The 19596-nt window shown below is 41.3% G+C and overlaps 1 protein-coding gene across 1 annotated transcript in view; it reads left to right on the top strand.

The window, feature by feature from the left end:
• Positions 1–889: 889 nt before the first annotated feature.
• Positions 890–19596, top strand: part of NCAM2 (neural cell adhesion molecule 2) — a 454404-nt gene continuing 435697 nt past the window's right edge. The window contains 4 exon segments of the mRNA XM_015422532.1: positions 890–909; positions 3695–3755; positions 3757–3787; positions 3875–4000. Of these exon segments, the coding sequence (XP_015278018.1) occupies positions 890–909; positions 3695–3755; positions 3757–3787; positions 3875–4000 (238 nt within the window).

Genomic DNA, 19596 nt, shown 5'->3' with positions numbered 1-19596 from the left:
GATCTTCCCTTACAGAAACCGTGCTGAGTCTGCCTCAATAGGTTTTGTTCATCTATGTGCCTACTAATTCTTTCCTTAATAATGGTTTCCACCAATTTACCCGGTATCGACGTCAGACTGATTGGCCTGTAATTTCCCGGATCTCCTCTGGAACCCTTTTTAAAGATGGGAGTGACATTTGCTACCTTCCAATCCTCAGGAATGGAGGCAGATTTTAAGGAAAGATTACATATCTTTGTCAGGAGATCTACAAGTTCACATTTGAGTTCTTTCAGAACTCTCGGATGTATGCCATCTGGGCCTGGTGATTTTTCAGTTTTTAAGTTGTCTATCAGTTTTAGGACCTCCTCTCTCGTCACCTCAATCTGGCTCAGGTCTTTCAACACCCCTCCCGAAATCAGTGGTTCTGGAGTGGGCAAGCACTTTTCCTCTTCCACAGTGAAGATGGAGGCAAAAAATGCATTTAGCTTCTCTTCTACCACCAGTTCCATAACTGGTGGTATCCTAAGTGCACGGGTTGTAACCGCTTTACCCGCCGTTTGATTGCTCTCCACTGTTGTAGAGCCACTTCCGTTCGGAAGCCCAAGGCTTCTGCTTTTCGCCCGCCATTTTTTTTTGTTAGGTCGGCAATATGGGCTTGGGCGAAGTTTTGCCCCGACTTAGTCCTTAGTTTAAGGTTTTAGAGGAATCCAGAACCTCAGGGAGGCCAGTTTGGTCTTTAAACTTTAAAGGTAAGTCCTCTCTTCAGGGCATGCTTTTCGGGACGGGGTGTTTTGCGCATGTGCGAAGATCGCCATTCTGTGGATGGCTGCCTATGCACATGTGCAAACTGAGTTTAGAAAAAAAAAACAACCGCCGATGCCCACTGTGTGTGAACGGGCATACAGTGATGGGCTCTGCAGACAGGAGGTGAGTATGAGCGCGTTGCCGGCTGAAATGCCCCATCTGAATGCACCCTCAGAGTGGCTTACTGTCTCCTTTCCCTTTCCCTCCCCACAACAGACACCCTGTGAGGTAGGTGGGGCTGAAAGAGCTCTTTTTGAGAACTGTAGATGAGATAACAGATCTGAAAGAACTTGTTATGCCAGCAGGGTTCATGTGGAGGAGTGGGGGATCAAACCCAGTTCTCTCTGATTAGAGCCTATGCTCCTAACCACTACCCCAAACTGAGTGGCACAGCATCTGCAGATTCTTGGCAACTCCAGTTAAAAAGAATCAGGTAGTATGTGATGTGAAAAAAATCTCTGTCATGATATTGGAGAAGTCACTACTAGCACTGACCTTGATAGACCAATGGTCTGGTTCAGCATCATGGAATACAAAACAGATCAGGGCTGTGGTGCAGATAAGCCATGTGTCATTTTCACAAGTGACTATTTAGCCCATAAGGGAAAATATACAAGTAAGGAAATGTTGTAAGATCTTGGAAGCCAAGCAGGGTTGGCCCTGGTTAGTATTTGGATGGGAGACCACCAAGGAATCCTAGAGTAGCTACATAGAGGCAGGCAATGGCAAAACACTTCTGAATATCTCCTGCCTTAAAAACCCCATGAGGGTTGCCATAAGTCAGCTGTGACCTGATAAGGGGGGGGGGGAGGAAGTTTTTCCATAAAGAAAAACATTAACGTACCTATACAATATCTTTATGTGCACATGTGCTCATTCAGATCATTTACAATGCACACTGCTGTAGATCAAATAGCTGTTCTGGACACATTTGCATCAACAAAATAGTGTCACAGGCTATGCTCCCTCTAAGCTGTAGAGTCTTGTGAGCAAAAATTCTACTTTGTGAGCTACTGATTTGGCTACTGTATAAATTAGTTTGCTCTGGAACCATCCTTCCTGAGCTAAGACAAAAATGTGTGAGCTGGAGGCTAAAAATCTGTGAGCTAGCTCACACTAACTCAGCTTAGAGGGAACACTGGTCACAGGGAGTGCTAACCCTCTCTCCCCTGCTTTTAACATTCATAAAAAAGACTTTAAAAATCCATTCATGTTCTTCCCACATCCACAGCTAACTTTCCCCTCGTATGTTAATTTGCATCAGTATCCATACATAGGAGCTTGTGCTGCATGCACACATTCCTTACTCAATTAGAATGAACATCCTTCTGTATGCTGTGCCAAAATTCCTGTCTCTTTAATAGAGGCTTAATGTGTGTATGTGGGAAGCTGAAATAGCATCCTGTTAAGGCTCCACTAAAGGGATGGGGCTTTCCCTCCCCTCCAGGCAGTTGGCAAAGCTACTTCACTTTATGCACCTTTCCTAGGCCCATATTTTCATATTTGACTATTAAGAAGTTCTTCTCCCGCTTGTCATTTCACTTTCACAGCTCCTCATGTTGTCATTTCATGTTGTGACAAATTATCTTCTCACCATCCCATGTGCTTTTATGATTCCCAGATCACACTATTTTAATGAATTATGTGTGGTGTTTTTCTCCCCCCCCCCCAAGATAGTTTGATGACATCAACTGGTCCAGAAACTTCCTGACAGGTGGAAGCCAATTGGATCATATACGTTCTTCTTAAAAGTTACACTGCTTGTCACGTGCTTCTGCTACTGATTAAAGGTAAAGCTCCTACATAGTCTCCTAGAAAGACTGAAACCAGCCAAGGACACCCCTCTAAAAATATTTTAGGTGAACATTAGCTTGTACTCTCCTAGAATCCATTGACTCTTCCAGGGAGTCATAGTGATGTGGAGTGCACTAAGCTAGAAACCTCACTTAGCAGCACCATCTTTTGTTTCCCTTCAAAGGCAGGGAAAAAAATATTTCTGTTCCCCCAGGCCTTTGGAAGCCTAGCCTACATATTTTTGCTGCCACATGCCCAATTTATTGCGTTGATTGTTCATAACTTGTTGACATAGTTAAAACAGATTTAACAATTTTAAAATAAATTCTCTTTATGTTGTAAATGTGCTTGTGGGGGAAATGCAGCCTTGAATATTGACCCAAAGGAGAGTCCCTGGCTGGAGCTACCTTTCACAACCTTCCAGCCTATCCCTACTGTTCTCTGTTAGATGTTTTCCTTTCAACTCCACCCTTCTCTTAGGACCGATCATCCTGGTGTCATTCATTTCCAGGCATCTTGATCTCATGTGTCATTCCAAATATCCATACTCCCCTCCCTGGCCATTTTGTTTTCTGGTATTCATTTTGCCCCCATCCAGAATATATGTGTGCAGTTCTACAAACCACTCATCCCACACTTGGCACTTGCAAAGAATCGGCATTCGGGTACCTTCCTGAAGACCTTTGCAGTGTCTGCAGGCATTTTTTTTTAAAAAATAATAATAATAATTGTATGCTGTTAGCATATCTCCTGGTGCAATCCAGCCTGTGCATAGAGTTTCTTCACTATCCGTCTCCCCTGTCTACAACCTGTCGCACTGCATGTGCATGCGAGTCCCTGGCAGCTGCACGCATCCCCTCAGCATCTGTAGGCGATTTCCCCGGCAAGGCAGCCACTCGCAGCTCCTGCAAACTTCCCTCTCTTTGCCTCCTCTGCACTTGCATTTTGCTCCCTCTGGAGAGCTGTTCGCTTTCCCGCAGCCTCACACCAAGCTAGGGAGCTGCAGACCCCCCTTCCTTCACTTTTGCACTAGAGTAGAGGCTGGAAAGTAGAGTGGAGGCGGAGTCCTTCCGTGGCAATCTGTCAGGAAACGGTGGTAGAATGTTCTTGACAGCAACTGTTGCTGCTGCTGCTGCCTCCTTGATATAGCCAAGCGCGAAGAGGCGCTTGCAGTCACTTGGCGAGCGGCGCTGCTCGGGCTGTCGGGGTTGGGGTTGAGCGTGCGCGTGTGCTTGGAGGGGGCCGACCTGAGAGGCCAGCGGAGCAGCAACAGCGGCTGGGGCGGCGGCAAAGTAGCGGCTGGAGCGGGCTTTCCCTGGGCTCAGCACCTCGAACTTGGGAACTGTCCACCGGCGCGAGCTGCTGAAAATGAACCTGTCGACTCTCTACCTGCTCGGATTGTTCCTCAGTAGCGGGCAAGGTAGGAGCCCGGCTTGATTGTGTCTGTCGCGTGCCTCTTCCCAGTGTTTCTGCTGCTAATAATCAGAATGCAAATGAACGGAATATATAGATATATATATGTATCTTTAAGGAGGGGGGATCACATCCCAAGTCTCTATGCAGAAGCCTTTGCGTTGGGGCTCCCTGTGAAATCTGTCTGTCAGCGGGAAAGCAGCCCGGACGTTATTTATTTATTTAAAAAGGATGAAGAACAGCCAGAAGGATGCTAACTGCAGTTCTCTTGGAGCTTATCTCTTTCTGTCCTGTTATACGGAACAATGGTTCTCCTTGTTCCTTGGCATCTGATTTCTTTTTTCATATGCAGTGAAGGGAAAGGGGTGAAATGTAAAGCGTTTTAAAATGTATTAATTATACTTGGCATTCCTTAAAATAAAGGTGTCTGTGGGATAATGGATGGAACAGACCACATCGGCGAGAAATTCTTGGGGGGTTTCATCCCTGCCAAGACGGAAAATTTCTCCTCCTCTGTCTGTGTTTCTGTGCAGTGAGCTTTCTTCTGTTTGCTTCCCAAATTGCCCTAAGCAGACATTCGGTTCTGTTTTGTATATCTATAGGTATGCACATAGCAGGTTTAATGCAAGGTGGTTCTTAGCAGGTATACATTCAGAAAGTGAACGGCAGTCGTAGAGCAAGAAGTGATAAAAGGCAAAGGGTGCACCTGTATGCCTCTGGTGTTCACGTGTGTAATGCATGTGTACTCAAATATATATTCAAGTAGCTCTTCTGTCAAAACACAAACTGGGCTTGGCTTTTATGTGCTCTTTGCTGGTTACTTCAGGATTCCCGGACTTTTTGGAAGGGAGAGGTAGCTCTGCACTGTGTGGATGTGGTACAATACCTCTTTGTGCAAATTAATTGCAACATTTCAAACTGTTCAGACAAGTTTTTGGCATGAAGTAAAGACTGAATTAAATTGGTAGAGGTTCTTGCTTTTCTTTTTCAGTGGGAGAGTTTAGTTTTCATTGTAAGTCATTATGTTCCACTTCATTTAAAAAAAGAAGAAGAAGCAAAAGAGATGTTGCAGAGAAGACCGCCTCTCTCTCTCTCTCTCTCTCTCTCTCTCTCTCTCTCTCTCTCTCACAGACATGCACACACAATTAAAAATAATAAGAAAAAATCATAATTTTTCGGGCTGCTCTTTTTACTGTGTTATTCTGTCCAGCAGGGGGCGATAGAGTTCCATTGAATAGCTAAGTTTGTTAATTTTGCACTGTATCAAGGCAAGGCTTTTACATAGCTAGAAAAAGAGTGAGCCTGTCTTCTATCATTCTTCAAGCACAGCTTGACATTTTGGATGTGATTCCTTCTATTCTCTGTTCTCATCTCCAACCCCCCACCTCCACCCACTAGAGGAACTAAGCCCACACAAGAAGATGCAAATTAGGTGCATGAGCCTTTCCTGTGCATTATTTCCTTCTCCTCCAAAAATGTTATGAATTTTATGCATATGGACTGTTTAAAATAAAATATGCACTTAAAAAAAAACACCAATTTGTGCACTGTTGCACATTTATAAGCCAGTGATAAGAGGCCTTCACAATTGGAACACTATGGAATTATTTATCTCAAGTCTTTGGAACACAAGTCACTGGATACTATTGTCTTACGCTGAAATGCAGCTGTGTGCTTTTGCCATCTCTGGGGCGGGCTCTGGAGCAACTGCAATTAGTAATTCAGCAACAGCCATGAGGATTTTCATCAGAGCTACAGGCATAGCTAAGCAAAGGAGCATAATATCAGGGTAGCCATTAGTTCACATCTGCTTAATAAGCTAGCTTGTGTGGAAAGTGTTCATAACCATTAAGAATTAAATCTATGCAATAGTGCATTATTGTTCTATTGATGTCCAGGGAATATTGCGGTATCCTATAAACTGCATCACTGCAAGCACCACATCATTTATTTATTTATTTATCGCCCTGATGCCTTGCTATTCTCTGGAGAGTTCAGAGAAGCTTACATATGAGTCTAATAGGTCTGACATCCAGGAATGGATCTGGTTAGCTTCTGCTGCATTTTATGCCTTCTAGACTGGTCCTCTGGGCCAAAGAATACTGAAAATGAAATTTATCATGAATTAACAACTCCCAAGAGAAGCTATATGTTATTAATTCATATAAGCCAGTGTGCAGAATATGTTCTGTATTCACATAGCAACCCATTTCTGTTTATTGATTGATCTTTTTATTTACACATTTCTATTCCCCCCATCTCCTCAGACAAAAGACTCAAGTCATTTCAAAAGGACTTAAACCTTGTCCTTCTAGGTTTAAATGCAACATGCTATATGTTTGGGCATCTTCTATTCAGCACGATCTCCACCACACATGCAAATTGATTTTTTGTCTTCTAATTTTCAAATGGTTTTGGTGGCAGTGTCAGGTTATCTATAGGTACAAGCTTCCCAAACAATGGTGTAATTAAAAGAGGGCAGGGAGGGAGCATCAGGAATTGCTGTATCTCTCCTACAGCCTTTCTTGGCTAAATTAAATGGCAAGAAAGAGGAGAAATATTCATTAATTTGAATCCAAATATGGAGACAAAGCATGTCTGAGAAAGGGAATTACAAAAGAGCAACTTTAGAGAAAATGTGAAGAAAAATGTAAGGAGGTTTTGGTAATGCTGCTAACCACCACCACAGGGACAGGCTTTCTGTATGCACCTTTAGTGTCTTTGGATGCCTTTCTCACTCTCTTGATATTTGAAAGGAGTGGGAGCACATGGGAAGCACAAATAAAGTAGGCAGTAATCACTGGGGTCATTTGCTTTAGATATATAAACCCCCAAGGTTCAGGTTTTATGTTAGCAATAAAGTTACAGCAGAGTTTATGAAGCATGATTGAAGCTTATTTCTTTAGGAAGTGTTGCATTGTTTAACTGGCAAAAAAAGATAATGTATTTTGTTCAAAGCAAATAGTTACAAGGTTCCTTTGAACCAGCTGCTTAAAATGACAAGAGCAAAGCATTAACAGACCTAAGTGCTGATCAATGTTATCGCAGTCATAAGTTTTATCAAAAAACCAACAAATTCTATTGTTCAGGCAGTTTTATTCTAAACTTCATAAGAAAACATGTATTTAAAGATTTGGGGGTTGGAGAATATTATCTGAAAATTAACGAAAATTGTAAGCAGTAAGCATCAAATACTACGGTTCTTATTACATTACTGGTAGGCTACTGTTATAGAACAGCATTGTTGTTTTTAGATAATTAACCCACATTTAACTGTATGGAATTCAAGTCCAGAACATACAAGGTTTAAACCATTTATGAAGGATGGTAAGATTGCAAATATAAGACCTCCTGCAGTGCAATCTTAAACAGAGCTGTACCCTTCTAAGCTCACTGACCTCTGCTTAGAAATATATTGTTAACATCTTCTCTTCACTTATGTCAAACAATTCTTTGAGATTTCACATTTTCCTTGGGGTTTTTTTGGGTGGGGGGGTTGGTGAGGGAACAGGAACATGGTTTCTGTAGAAAGGTGAAGTTGTACAGCAGGTTTGGGTTTTACTTTTGTGCCCAATGTGATATGAATAAACAGAAGTCCATTAACTACCAAGTTTCCTACATAGTTATCAATACAAAACTTCCCTGATAACATTGCCGTCTCCCCATTCAAAATTCGTTCTCTGGACAGTTGTTTAAGAATTCACCAGTGGGCAATTTTTAATGATACCCCCCCAAAAAAAAAATTTAACTACAAAATGATGACTTTTGCATAGGGTCAAAGGCATCCTTCAGCCTTCTAAAGATTTTTTCCTGAGTGGAAGGCACACCTTTAGATCTTATCTCTTGCTAACATCAGGATATTAAATATATGAATTTTATATAGGCATCTTTCCCCAAGGTAAAAGAAAGCCTATTTTCTAGTTGATTTTGCAATGAACAACTAATTGGAAAAAAGACAATCATGATAATCAGCTTGTATTAGTCTTTATTACAATCATCTAAAATAACAGCCAAGGACAAGTAAATAGTCATCTTCCTGTTTCCTGGAAAGGGAACTAGGCTGATGCTGAAAGGTGATTACGAAAAATGTTACTGTGCCAAATCAAAAGCTCTTCTTTGGATAGAAATAAGAATGCTGTACCCTTTCTTTGAAACGAAGGAAGTGTTTACCATGTGGACAAAAGAGGTAAAGAAAGTTCACATAAGAAAGAAGAAAGTTATATTTGAAAAATTAAATCATTTTGCTAGCATTCAGTACCATTCCACCCTTCTTTCTCAATCAAGTATGAAATTATTTTCTTTGCTAACTTTTAAAAACAGCTTTAGAGGTGAATATTACAATGACATTTCAACTTTTTCTCCTTCAGATTACATGGACTTTCATCCATATACATTAGTTTAGTGGGCCAGTTTATAAAGCTGGAGAAGATGTTAAGACAATATTAACTGTGTTGTTACTTTTTTGGCTGGAGTCTTTGTGCAGTTGGTAGGACTCTTTCATTAAATGCAATGGGAGGCCTACATGAAACAAAAACACCTCTTCAAATTAATTAATGACAAATTGTACCATGAATCATGCTTTTATTATTAATTACCAACATATTAATGCTGCTCTGTGCCAGGCTTTCAGGGTGGCTCTTCCCCACCCCCAAACAAAAAACAGCCCAAAGAAAAATTCAAAACCTAGCTAAGGGCCATACACTGATGTACATGCAAAATGCAGAGCCAAGAGATTCAAACCCTTATTATATCTAAGTGATCACTTTTAAATTTTCATGGTTGTAACCTTGCATAAACAGTATAACTGGCAGTCATTTCCATAATTATAACATTTTTTCTGGTTCTTAAATTTGTGAGAGCTGAAGCAGGTTGTATCTACAATAACTCAGGATATAGATTGTGTGGAATTGTACTTGTGCAGTCATTAGGACAGTTCATATGAAGTAATAGGTATTGTGAGAAATGGTCTTCAGGGAACCTGAAAACAATCAATTCAGCTGTCATATCTGAATCCCTGGGTTTATTTACTAAGTAGAATATGAGAACATGAACACTTCAGTCTCCCCCTTGCAAAACCATCCAGTGATTTCTGACCAACACTGCAGTATTATATCACAATGGTTTAGATGATATATGCTGACTTGTTAGGATCAGCTATGGTGGTTGAATTATAGTAGTTGCAATACTCAAGTACTGGATTTAGAGTAGATAATTTTAAACCACAATATTTCACTCAACACAGCATCAAGAGTTTTCTGCTGTCCCTCTCTTGCTTTCTTCTCTCTCTCTCACACACACACACATAAATAAGTCAGTAGGGATCCTCCACTGAACAGACTCAACAGTGTTTGACCACAGCAAACAATGTATTTCCAGAAGCATAATACATATAATAGAATTTCACTCATATAATAGAATTTCACTCATTATTTGTACTGTTGCAAGTGTTACACAGTTCTCTGAGTGTAACAGCAGAGGAATAAAAGGTATTAGAATAGTTGATTTGTGTTGCAACTCAATAGATGTAAAGTTATTGAGCTATAGCTACAACATTCCGGCACCAGAGACCTCAGGACTTTCATTTCCCAAGGACATCTGCGTTCCCTTGGTATGGATGTCAGGTGTTCTGAGAAGCACGTGCCCTTAAGCTTTTGGCAGAAGGAGCACTGAGATGTATGGTACTGCCATATAGCCAAAACAATGATATGCTTTGGTAAAAATACATTCCCCAGGGTGCCTAGAGTATTGCAGCTCTGTTATTATAGCAGGCACTAGAGAGGGAAGTAGAATAGATAGAATTTGGTCCTTCTCTGGTTCGGGTTACAATCCAAACCACAGAAAAACTCTTGGGGGACAAACAGCTGACAGACACTACCATTCCAACTGTAATTGAAAGCCAGTTCTTATATTACTGTTGTTTGCTTTATACATGCATGGGAGTACGCTGCAAGTAAATTGTCAATTGAGATTCTAGCAGATAATTTCCCCAGTCATTGGTTTATTAGATTATACCTTCGAGATACTGAAAATTGCTTTAAGCATGGCCCTTAAGCTTCAAATGTGTGTGCATGCGTGCACAGGTGCACACACGCACATGCACACACTCTACCTGGCTTACAGAAGTAGTTCATAACTGAGAAGAGAAAGTGGGTCAAAGCCAGCAAAGGCAGTGCCTGAAAATCTGAACCTTCCTTAAGAGACATAAGAGATATGGAAGCCGTATTCTTTGTAACAATTGTTCTTTACATTAGAAAAAGGAGATGTAAAATGTGTGGAGAAAATGGGACACACGTGAGTATGGAAGCGGTAGATATCTATTCCAGCAGGAAAATATTGAAGAAAGAATCATCCCCTTCTAGTCCAGCCAGTCACTTATTTTTACATAAGCCTCTGTGATGACTGGGACCGGAAGTGAAAGGTAGAAATTCAGAATATGAACATATCATGAGATATTAATTCCCTGAATCCAAGAAAAACTACCACAATGGATTTTGGTGGTAAAGATGTATTATTGTTAATTTATTTATACTCTGCTCTTTTTCGGGGTGGGGAGAAGCAGCTAACAATATTGACAGAAAAACAAAATACAATAAAAACAGAACTCTCCTACAAGAGCAAGAATACACTCCTTTTGAGCCAGAAATACACCATGGTTTGGGCTGCCGCAGATCTCCCATGACTAAGCTCCATGAAAGGTGCAGCTGGTGTCTCTGATTTTGCCTTGAGCAAAGGAGCTACAGTAGAGATAGTTCTTGGATTCAGCACCATGGAATGAAATCCAGGAGACCTGGTGAAGAATCTTCAGTTCTGAGGGAATTCAGTTCTGAGGGACTACAGTGTGGTTCTGTGGAGAAATGCTGTGAATCTCTCTTGTTCAAATGAAAGAGTTTCAGTGGTTTTTATGGAGCCAGAAAGTATAGGTGAGAAACCAAGAAATAAAGGAAATGGGAAAATCCTTCTTTTTGTCTTGCCTCTTTTCCTTTTCTGCATAAGGGACTTTCATAAGTAAAAATTTGTCATTCCCTTATTAAGCAAGAGTGGGGAGTGAAAGTCATTCTACATGTGCTCAGATATACTTTCTTCATTATTATTACTGCCTGTATACCAGGTCTCTGCCCTACCACTGAACACATATTCTGGAATAGAATTTAGGTGAAGCCTGTTTCAGTTTATGGCCTTGTTTTCCCCCCATTTTTTGCATGAGTGGTCACATTAGAAAAAGATATGCAATAATTAGCATTACAGTGGTTTGGCAAAAAACAAAAACAAACTTTTGACATCTTATTTCATGAACAAGGAATGACGAGCATGGAATGAGTGAAGCATTCAGATTTCACTTAAAGAACACACTACATAAAAGAGAAACACTCCTGTTTCCATATACCTTCATCTTTACATGCTGTTCTGCTGGTGTTTGGAGATAAAATTCTCTCAAGTGCACTAAGTAAGAGTTAAGAAATTCAGGATTAGCATTATCTTGAAGATAATGAATCAGTTAAGATATCCCATGAAACTATGGTCTAATTAAACTATCTATGGTTAGTGTCATTCAAAACTGTAACAAGGGTGAGGCAAATGAATCCTCAGGCCTCGCTTGCCTGGGGCACACAACCCTGAGAGGTGCAGAAAAAAGAATATAAGATATGCATCTACTATCCCAATGTTACGCCAACTGCTTTATTTACAGCAGATGGCTAACTAAATTTAATGTGAGCTCTGGCCAAAGTTTACGGAGGTCGTGTCTGAACGCAGAGTTCCAGTGATGGAGACGAGATGGGTATTTTTCCAAACCAAATAGTCTTTTTACTGAGCAGTATCAAAATCACATACACACAAAATAATCAGTCTCACACTAGCATACACTCAAGTTTTCTTTAGAATTACAGAAATAGAAAGCAGTTTCTTTTACTTTAGGAGGTCGGAAGGAAAATCAGTTCATACTTGCCTGTTTCTAGAAGTCTTGTCTGTTGCAATGAAAAATAAAGGGAAAGAATAGTGTCCAGAAGTTTACCTAAATCACACTGTTCCAGAACCAGCCGGTCAAGTGTGTGTGTGTGTGTGTGTGTGTGTGTGTGTGGATCTCTTTGGCTGCAGTCCAAAGGGATCCGTAATAGACAGAAAGAATTGTGGCATATCAAGAAAGGAATTCAAAGTATAAAGGAGTTGATGAGAGGAGAGGTGGGTAGCCGAAAGACCTGAAGCATGGTCTTTGCGTTGGTGGTAGAATGTGGCTAGCCCAGGACCTAAAGCATGGTCTTCGCGTTTTATAGTTGAATCTCTCAACAGGAAATGGCAATTCAAATGCAGATCAGGTCCGTGTTCTGCGTGACTTCTTGTCTGTTCAGTAATGGGGGAATTTCTCCTTGTTGCCTCTGCTCACAATGGCTAACATGTGCTTCTCCTTCCCATAAGGCTTTGAGCTGAATGTGTGCAAGCTACATTAACATGAAATGCAGGCAAGTGTTCCCTATGTGAATTCTCACACAGTAGGTGATGCAAACAGCTTCCTTTGGCCTATGGTATACAGATGTGTGCACAGTCCATGTACTGCGTGTGTAGCAGATATAAAACCATAAATTAGTCCATTTCTCAACAATAAGCTGCCTTGCCATTAGGAAAATATTTATAAATTCAAACTGCACCAACCAAGGAGGGGCAGCTGGTCCATTAGAACAAAAGGGTCAGTGCCCACCAAACTTAGCTCCTTGTCACTTGCCTCCTTAACAATAAAAGTGAACCAAAAGCCTTACTGAACTGAACTTACTAGCAGTATAGGGCTTGCAGGCTGTCAGCTCCCTCCTTAATCAATCTTGGTCATTTCACTTGATTGTCTTTCCGGGCTTCGACCAAATTTTCCCCTACACTCATGTAAGAGGGCTTTTCTCCCCATCCTTCTTAAAGACACAGGCTCTTTTCTGGACCACAGCGCCTGGCTGTCCAATGCAAAACTATAGAAAGAGCATGAGGTGTATTAAAATATGTGAAGACCAATGGGCTTGGTCAATGTGTTCTTGTGGGATCTGTTGATGAAGCAGAGACTCCGAAGAGTAGCAGAACCTGCTGCCCAGTGTCCAGGTATAGTAGTGGAAAGTGAAGGCTAAATCAGTGGACATGATTTTGCTTTACTGTGCTTTGCTGCTCAGGCAGGGCCTGGACTGGCTGTAGCCTTTGTTGTGACATGCTGTCTTGCTTTAAAAGGTCAGGGCTTGGCCAGGTCTGGCCTGGCTAGGCCTTTGCTGTGCTGTGTTGCTCTGCTCTGGAAGGGCCTGAGCCTTTGCTGTGCCGTCTAGTAATGAAGAGGCGGAAATGGGAGGTGGTAGTTGCTGTTGGTTGATGATAAGCTGTGGAGTTTTTCCTCCTGCCTCATTTGGCTTGATGAGAGAGGGAAGGAGCACATGTTGTGATATTTTTGGATAAAGTAGAGACACTGAGCTGATGCAGGGCTTGTGAATGGGGATATGTAAAAAAATAAACAAGTGATCCATGATAATCCATGGAGGTCTTACTTTTACTTTTTAACTATTTAAAGCTAGAACCCTTTATTTAAAAATATGGGAAGGGTGGTTCTTTTATTTCTCTTTTATGTAATGTGTTCTTTAAGTGAAATCTGAATGCTTCACTCATTCCTTGTTCGTCATTCCTTGTTCATGAAATAAGATGTCAAAAGTTGCCAAAATACATATCCCAATCTTCCCTTAAATGGTCACTGGAGTTGCTAATCTCCTTGTGGGGCCTAGAGAGCTCCCAGAAATCACCGTGTTCCCCAGCCACAGCACATCATTTCCCCTACATAAAATTTCCCAGCTATTATAATGGCTGTTTTGGGCAGTGGACTCTGTGGCATTATACCCTGCTGAAGTCCATGTGCACCCCAAAGCCTGCCCTCCCCAGGCTCTACCCCTCAAATCTACAGGTATTTCCCAACCCAGAGTTGGCAACCCTGTAACTGGCTATGGAACCGCTTTCCAGACCCTTGAAACCCAGAAGACATGGCATAGGAGGTGCTTTTCTACCTTAGCTGCCACTGCATAACCCCAAATCAACATAAGTCAGGGGTGGAGGGAACCATACCTGTTCTCATGAGGCTGTCCTCCCATACTACCCACTTGGGGCAGCAAAATGACTTGAGACAGCCCTGTCTTATAGCTAAGCAGAAGGAAATAAACATGGCTTGCCTCCCTCTATTTTCCCCTTCCCTCTGCCGTCCCATCAGCCACAGCTGGGACACTCACCTGGAACTTTCTTCTAGAACTTATTGTATTTCTTCCCACAATGGGCCTTACTCCTAGTCTGTTAAGAAACTGAATTCTGTACTTGAGTGTTCTTAGTGCTCATTTGACAAGGATGGGAACAACTTAGAATTAATTTGGTCTGGCTCAGCCCACGGGTTGCCCACCATTTGCTGCCCCCTGTCTTAATCAGCCCCACTGTAACCAAGCACTGTGATTTTCAAACTCCACATGGTATTGTGTATGTTCATGATTCCATGCTGCCTGCCTCCCCACTCCACTCTTTTTGAGAATAGTGGTTTGTTGCTTTGTGGCATCAAGAAAAGTGTGAAATAGAAATAGTTAATGATGGTTCAAGTCATCAGTGCTTGGTGGCTTGTGTTAATGTTGCTGGTTGTCTGGCAGTAAGTAGACTGTAAAAAAAAATAAAAACATATTAATTTTGTCCAGTGTTAATGCCACTGAAACCATGAAAAGTCCAATTGTAAAAAAGTCATGGTTGAAGTTATTGAGGGGAACTGAAGGTTTGGTGGGAAAAATCTGCCAGACAGTTGGGTAGATACAGGGGTACATCATAGTGTGTCTATGAAATTGGGCAGAAGTAGTAGGTTCTGTCCATTTACTAAGTTAATCCTCCAAAGCAGCCATTTTCCCCAGGAGGATAGCTCTTTGTTGTCAGGAGATCAGTTGCTTTGGAGGGTGGACTGAATAGCATATATCTAGTTGAAGTCCCTCCCCCCAACCCTGCCATCCCTAGACTTCCTAGTTTCCCATCCTGGAGCTGGTAACTCATCCAACTGGCGCTGATGAGTCCCCCCTCAAAGACCAAAACAGCCTTGCCCCCTCCCTTTTATTCACAGAAACTCAAAGTCTGGAATGCTGTTGTTGCCTAGCAACAGCAACTGAAGGAATCTGTTTATTAAAACTACAGGGTGGTTGTTGAAGAGCGGAGGAAAATGGAGGAGCAGATAATGATGTTGTAAGCCACTTTGGGTCCCCATTGGAGAGAAAAGAAGGATATAAATATCTACATACTGAAATAAAAAATAGAATCCCAGCAAAACAAAATTGTATTTATTATTTATTAAGAAAATATGTATGCTGCCTTTTCAGACCTGCTCAAGGCTGCTGTCAACAATAAAACAAATCCAGAGTAGGTGAAAAAAATCATACCAATAATAGCGTATAAACACAACAATCAAGTTCAATAAAACTTTGTGTTGATAAAAACAGCGAATAAAAGCAATTCAGGGTATAAGTAAAGGTTTCTCTTGCTTGAAAGCTAGTCAAATCTGACTCTAGAGACTCATCTCTATTTCAAAACGAGCCAGAGCGGTCCGAAAATATTTCTGTGGTCATATGGCCGGCCTGACTAAACCCCGAGGTGCATGGAACACTGTTACCTTCCCACCAAAGTGGTATCTATTTATCTACTTCCAATTTCTTGCTTTCGAACTGCTAGGTTGGCAAGAGCTGGGGCCAGAGATGGCCATCACGTGGCACTAGGTTCTCGACCTGCTGATAACAGTACATAAAACAGTACTTTGAGGCTTTCCTTCACAAAAGAGTGGTTGAGCAGCGGAACAGTCTGCCTCGGGAGGTGGTGGATGCTCCTTCGCTGGACGTTTTTAAGCGGAGGCTGGACGACCATCTTTCGGGTATGTTGTAGATATGTAGGGCTATCTTTCAGCTATGCTCCTGCAGAGTGTAGGGGGTTGGACTAGATGACCTGCAAAGTCCCTTCCAACTCTTAACATTCTATGATTCTATGAAATCTATGGAGTTTTCTGTTGGGTAGCCTCTATGGTTCTCTGATTGGAATTGGGTCTTGGATCAGTAGAATGCTAAGCTTGGAAGTTGGCTTTCCACTATTACCTGAATTTTTTGTTTATTATGTAAGCCCCCAGTTTCCTTTCTTATGTTCTGATTACTATGTTTCTCAATGGAAATTTAATGTCAAATCTAAACTCCATATTTTGGCTCTGTCCTTGCCTTCTTGATGTCCATTGGCCATCAGGCCACTAGGTTATCTCTTCATAGAGCACTGGAGACCTTAGATCATCAGTTAGTCATTGCTAGGTCTCATAGAGTAAGCTCTATGTTATTTTTTTTATATTGTTCTTCCTTTTACTCTTCCATCGTATTTTTATTGATTGACTGTACCTAAACATCAGAGGTCTTTTCTTTTGGCTAGGTTAAATGCTTTCCGTCCATTGTTTTGCTGGGTAGATTCTGAGAAGTAGCTTACTCAGACAGATTGTGTCCTTGTGGATATGGAGCAATTGAAACATTAGCTCATATATTCTTTGACTGTGTGTTAGTGGCCCCTTTGAGAGATCTCTGGATTCAGCCAATGATAACTTCTTCTTTTTTTATAATATTTTATTGAGTTTTTCACACTTATAAGACAAATACACACATAAACAACTTCCACCAACCTACACCCATCTTATATCTAATGCCTTTCCATGTCTTATTAATCAGATTAATTAATTAGTTACATAATCTCTACATTCTTTCCATTCTCAGATATATCAGTTAATTCTCAGGTATATCAATTAATATTTCCCATTGCTGAAATTTCATTCATTTATTTCAACCTGAATTACTTAATTCAAATCCTTCCTTCTGCTGGAATTTTCCTATTACTATCAGATTTTCATTTATTATTTCTTATCATCCCACCATTGATTTACTTAGGCAATTAATACAAACAGTTGATACACATAATATAATTGATCAAATCCATTCCCCCATAGATCAAGAGCCCAAACTGTAGGTGACTAACTAACTTGTATCACCAACCTATTCTATTCCATCCCTCTCTAATTTTAGGAGTCTCATATTAAGTAGTCATATGCTCTTATCACCAAAATAAAAAATGGACATGCAAATTCGGAACAGAAATATATTGCTATTTAAAGCTTTTTATGGAGTATACCCCTCCTGTTATATTTTGTTCTTACAGCTTAAGGCCATCTTCCAACATTCTACATGACTTGCTACATAAATTAATCGCCAAACAGTCAACCCAAAATTACAATTAATAAACAGGATTTGCCCCCAGCCTATACGTATCCTCACTTCTCCCATTCAAAAGTCTCATATTGTTCAACTTTACAATATTTATCTTCAAGGCAGACAAGCATGTCTACTCAAAAAGGATTGTCTGATCTTAATATTCAAAATAGCCCTATGTATTTACATCATAAGCCAACAAATCGTTGTTATACATTGCCATGCCATTATATTTTATTTCTTTTCTGATTTGATTTTCCCTGCTTTCACTCATATGCCGCTGGTCTTTGTACTCTTTATCTTGTCGTTGTTGTCTTATGTCCCGATCCAGTTGTTTACTGCTAAAGTCTTTAGCTTTCTTTAAGCCTTTTTTCTCTTTTTTTCTCCTTTTTTCCCTTCTTTTTATCTCTGCACAGGAGGTTTAACCGATGAGATTTATTTCCCCCTCCTATTTTCGCATTTTCTCCTTCCGCTTCTTCCAACCTGATCAGTAAGCCCACTTCATCTATCTTCTCTTCCGTAGGTGGATAGTAAATTACATGCAGCTCTCTCTCCTCCTGCTCTGCTCGCTGCAATTCAGTCCTCTCTTGTAACCCTGTTGTTTGCTCTGTATTAATGTCCTCTTTATCAAATGAGCCCTGAGCATTCCCCCAAAAATTATCCCATACAGAATTAAGTGCATTCTTTAATTCTTTTTGCAAAGTTTCTTGGAAACGTTCAGATCTGAGTTCGCCCAATATTGCCTCCTGTATCTCATTACTAACGGCAGCTACCTCCATTTTGTTCGGGCTTTTTACTCCACTTTGTTCCTCTCATTCATCACCAGTAAACAAAACAAAACAAATTCCCATAGCCCTCTCGGTGTTCTACTTAAGTTCGTAGTGGGGTGATATTACATCCAACAGAAGCTGTTTCTTACCCCAGCAATCGTCCTCGATCTCGGTTCCCAGAACATTTCTCGGCCGCTTCTCTTTATCCATGAGGGAAATCCAACAGAGGGGGTGTTAGTATATCCTTGATTTCATCCAGGTTGTAGAGTATATATCCTTCAGAAAGACGTGGAAAGTCTCTTTCAACAAACAACAAAAAACAAATATCTAAAAACACGGCTGGCTGCTGCTAGACGGGAACATGGCGACCATGTTCCCGTTCTGCCCAGCGCTCCCGCTTCGAGGCAGGCCGGTCACACCCCCTCCTTGACATGGAAAAGGGGGGCCGGCAAAGCCTCCTACACTTGGCCTCCCTCCAGGACAGCCAAGCGGAGCAACCCCCGAACCTCGGGGGGATCCGAAAGAGCGCGTGGGAGTTGGGCATCCTCGGGAGCTCCCGAGAGACGAGCCCGAGCGCAGCGCCTCACCGCCGGAAGTCCCAGCCAATTATAACTTCTTGTGTTTCTTCTACATCCCCAGCTTTTCTGCTAGCTGATACTGATTTTGATATAATACTGGCTGTGGGGGAAAATGTTTTAGTGGTAGAGTTGGCAGTCTCCAGGTGTGACATAGGTCTCCAGAATTACAGATAATCTCCGGACTACAGAGATTAGTTACCCTGAAGAAAATAGGAGCTTTGGAGGTTGACTCAGTGGTGTCATATCCCTACTGCACTCCCTCCCCATCACAAACTCCACCCCTCTAGGCTCCGCCCTCAAATCACCAGGAATTTTCCAACTTGGAGCTGGCAACTCAGCCCAGTAAAACAGTCCTCAGACTAGGGAACACAAAACACCTACCACAATGATGCAGAAGATGGTGCAGTTGAGCCACAACCTACTTATTGTCACCCATCCACAGGACATTCCAGGCAAAAGAGAAGCAGAGGTGATTTCCATTGCTTTTCTTCCCATGTCAATCAGAGTCTTCCTTGGTGGTCTCACATCCAAATAATAACTGTGGCTGACCTTGCTTTGTTTCCAAGCTCTAATGAGCCTGAGTTAAAATCTGGGTAATTTGGTTTTGGCCGGGTGACTAAAACAGGCACCAGGTGAGATTTATCTTGGTGAGGTGCCACCATTCAAAATACCCTTTCTCTGGTTACCACCCAGCTTACATCTACAAATGGGGGCACAGAAAATTTTAAAAAACTTTGGATTCGTAGATCAAGCTAGTGCCTTTCTGGGTATTTCTCTTACAGACTTTGATTGGTTAAACCAAATTGACAGTTATCTCATTAAGGAACTTTGGGAATTGTACTTTGGTTAGAGATAAATTCTTCATACTCAAGAATTTACCAGATGTGAAAAATATTTTTTTAACATTAAGCAAAAATTAAAAATAAAAATCCTGTCTTCATGAAGACTGAAAATGCTACAGAAGGCAATTGTCAATCAGTTAAAGGGAAAAGGGGGTGAGACAGAAGA

The sequence above is a fragment of the Gekko japonicus genome, unplaced genomic scaffold (assembly GCF_001447785.1).
Source record: "Gekko japonicus isolate JY-2015 unplaced genomic scaffold, Gekko_japonicus_V1.1 scaffold1351, whole genome shotgun sequence".
Lineage (NCBI taxonomy): Eukaryota > Metazoa > Chordata > Lepidosauria > Squamata > Gekkonidae > Gekko > Gekko japonicus.
The sequence above is the reverse complement of the archived record's forward strand: the minus strand, read 5'-3'. Positions and strand labels throughout refer to the sequence as shown.